The sequence below is a fragment of the Otolemur garnettii genome, unplaced genomic scaffold, assembly GCF_000181295.1.
Source record: "Otolemur garnettii isolate 467f Iridium unplaced genomic scaffold, OtoGar3 scaffold02773, whole genome shotgun sequence".
In the NCBI taxonomy this organism is placed as follows: Eukaryota; Metazoa; Chordata; class Mammalia; order Primates; family Galagidae; genus Otolemur; species Otolemur garnettii.
Genome location: NW_003855168.1, coordinates 1 through 2,180, shown reverse-complemented (window position 1 = coordinate 2,180; position 2,180 = coordinate 1). Strand labels below are relative to the sequence as shown.

General features: G+C 37.7%; 1 protein-coding gene across 1 annotated transcript; it reads right to left on the bottom strand.

The window, feature by feature from the left end:
- Positions 1-33: 33 nt before the first annotated feature.
- Positions 34-2,177, bottom strand: LOC100948605 (cyclin-L1-like; the record flags this gene model as incomplete). The annotated part of the gene is made up of 3 exons (XM_003803860.2): positions 34-893; positions 1,832-1,930; positions 2,029-2,177. Coding segments are annotated over 3 exons (597 nt in total), but the record flags the coding sequence as incomplete, so codon positions are not given.
- Between the last annotated feature and the right edge of the window lie 3 nt (positions 2,178-2,180).

The window sequence follows — 2,180 nt, the reverse complement described above, 5'->3', positions numbered from 1 at the left end:
AGTTAAGTTTATCAGAAAAAATCAGTACAGCCATTTTGCTATTAAAATTTTTCCTTTTTAATAATTTATTTAAATAAGATATTTGAAGCAGTTTAGAAAAACAAGATTTGTATTTTATTTGTTTGTAAAAATCTTTACACATGCAGACAAACCAGTGTTAAGAAAGTATTCACCATCATTTAAACAAATAACCACTTAAATAGAACAGTGTCTGCAATTTATCTGTATAAAAATAAGATACATTTTTACAGAATTCACGCTCCAGTTCTTATAGCAATAAACAATACACAACTATAATAAAGTACAATTGAACCTGACCATGGTTTTCAATTAGATACTGCTAGGGCATTTTAATGTGCAAAAAAAATTTAACATAGTTCTTTTAAAAAGAAAATGTCCTCAGTATTTCTAGAGACCTAGAGGGTTTTGAAGAAATCAAATCCTAATCCATTTGCCTTTAATGTTTTGATTTTTTGGAGTCCATACATCATACATTGTAGACAGGCAAAACCAGGAACTGATGCAGGCTCCAGGGAAGAGAAAGTCAGCGCCTGTGCCTGCCATGTCCTGAGCGACTGCTACCATGGTGCTTGCCTTTATGGGATCTCTCGAAGGATCGAGATCTTTCACGCCTGTCCCTATGATGTCCCCTTTCATGCCTGTGTTTCTTGGCAGCGTCTGAGTGATCCCGAGACTTGCTCTGAGATCGAGAACGAGATTTTTTCCTTTTATGACCATGTCTATTTGAACTCTTTAAATCATCTCTGGTATGCTTGGCCTTAAGGTGAGGAGAACCATGATTATGATGTCTTCGAGGGCTTTCACTGTGACTGCGGGACCTGCTTCTTGATCTCGAGCTGTATGTTCCAGATCGACTCCGCCTATTATTATAACTTAGATAATAAAAATTTGAGGTTTAGATTCAGTTTCTATGGGGAACAGATTTTGGTAGTTACTCATAACAGATTCAAACAAAACTTATCAGCTATACTAATGATAGAACTGAGAACTTTTTCTGTATCTCCATACCCCTAAACTTCTCCCCACCCAAACGTTTTTAATAGTAGATAAATCTCCAATGTCCTATGTCTCTACTCCAAGGAAGGGGGTAATTTACCTATGTTCTAGAGCTGTACCTTTTATAAAATAGCTCCCACATGCTCAAGAGACACAAAGAGCTAGGCATCTAATTATGAAGCTATCCAGGACAGATTTTTTGGCTATAATTTGATTACTGCTTATTAATAACAGATTAATGGAAATTAAATGAAAAGACAATGTTTTTACATTATAGACAGGGCTATAATATACCTCTACAAGCATTTTTCTGGGCAGCCTCTGCACATCTCAAAAACAAACAAAGAAAAAAACATGGGAGAAGGCCAGGCGCCAGTGGCTCACACCTGTAATCCTAGCACTCTGGGAGGCAGGTGGATTGCCTTAACTCACAGGTTCGAGACAGCCTGGCCAGAGAGAGACCTTGTCTCTAAAAATAGCCAGGTGTTTTGACTGCTGCCTGAAGTCCCAGCTACTTGGGAGGCTGAGGTAAGAGAATCATTTGAGACCAGTAGTTTGAGGTTGCTGTGATGCGCCAGCACTCTACTGAGGGTGACAAAGTGCGACTGCCTCAAAAAAGGGGTAGGGGCACAGAATGCCATCAAGACACGACGTATCTGTGTTTCTCCAAACTCATTTCTCCTAAATTTTACCTCACTAAAAAGTCTAATTCTATCCTATCTTTGAAAATAGTCTATGTTCAATAATTTAGAAAAAGTAGTAACTTTTGAAGACTCCAAGTAAGACTACTTTCCCTAAGAAAATATTTACTTACTGTCTTCTTGGAGTATGAGATCTAGAACGCGATCGTGTTCTTGACCTTGATCGACTTGCACTTCTGCTGTTTCTACTTCTCTTGCTGTCTTTTCTTACACTTCAAAATAAAAAACCCCCACAACATATTAATTACAAACTTAGTGTGTTAGAAACAAAAGATTCCTAAAGGCCAGTTTCTAAGGCCCGTATACTCACCCGTTGTAAGGACTTTTGGAAGCCTGTTGTCTATCCTCAGGTTCTTTTTTGACTGTCTTCACATTAATGGAAATTGGTGATTTCTCTTCAGCTTTTACTTCTCTTGGTGATGCTTTTAAAAGACATAATGACACATTAACCACTGGAATCAA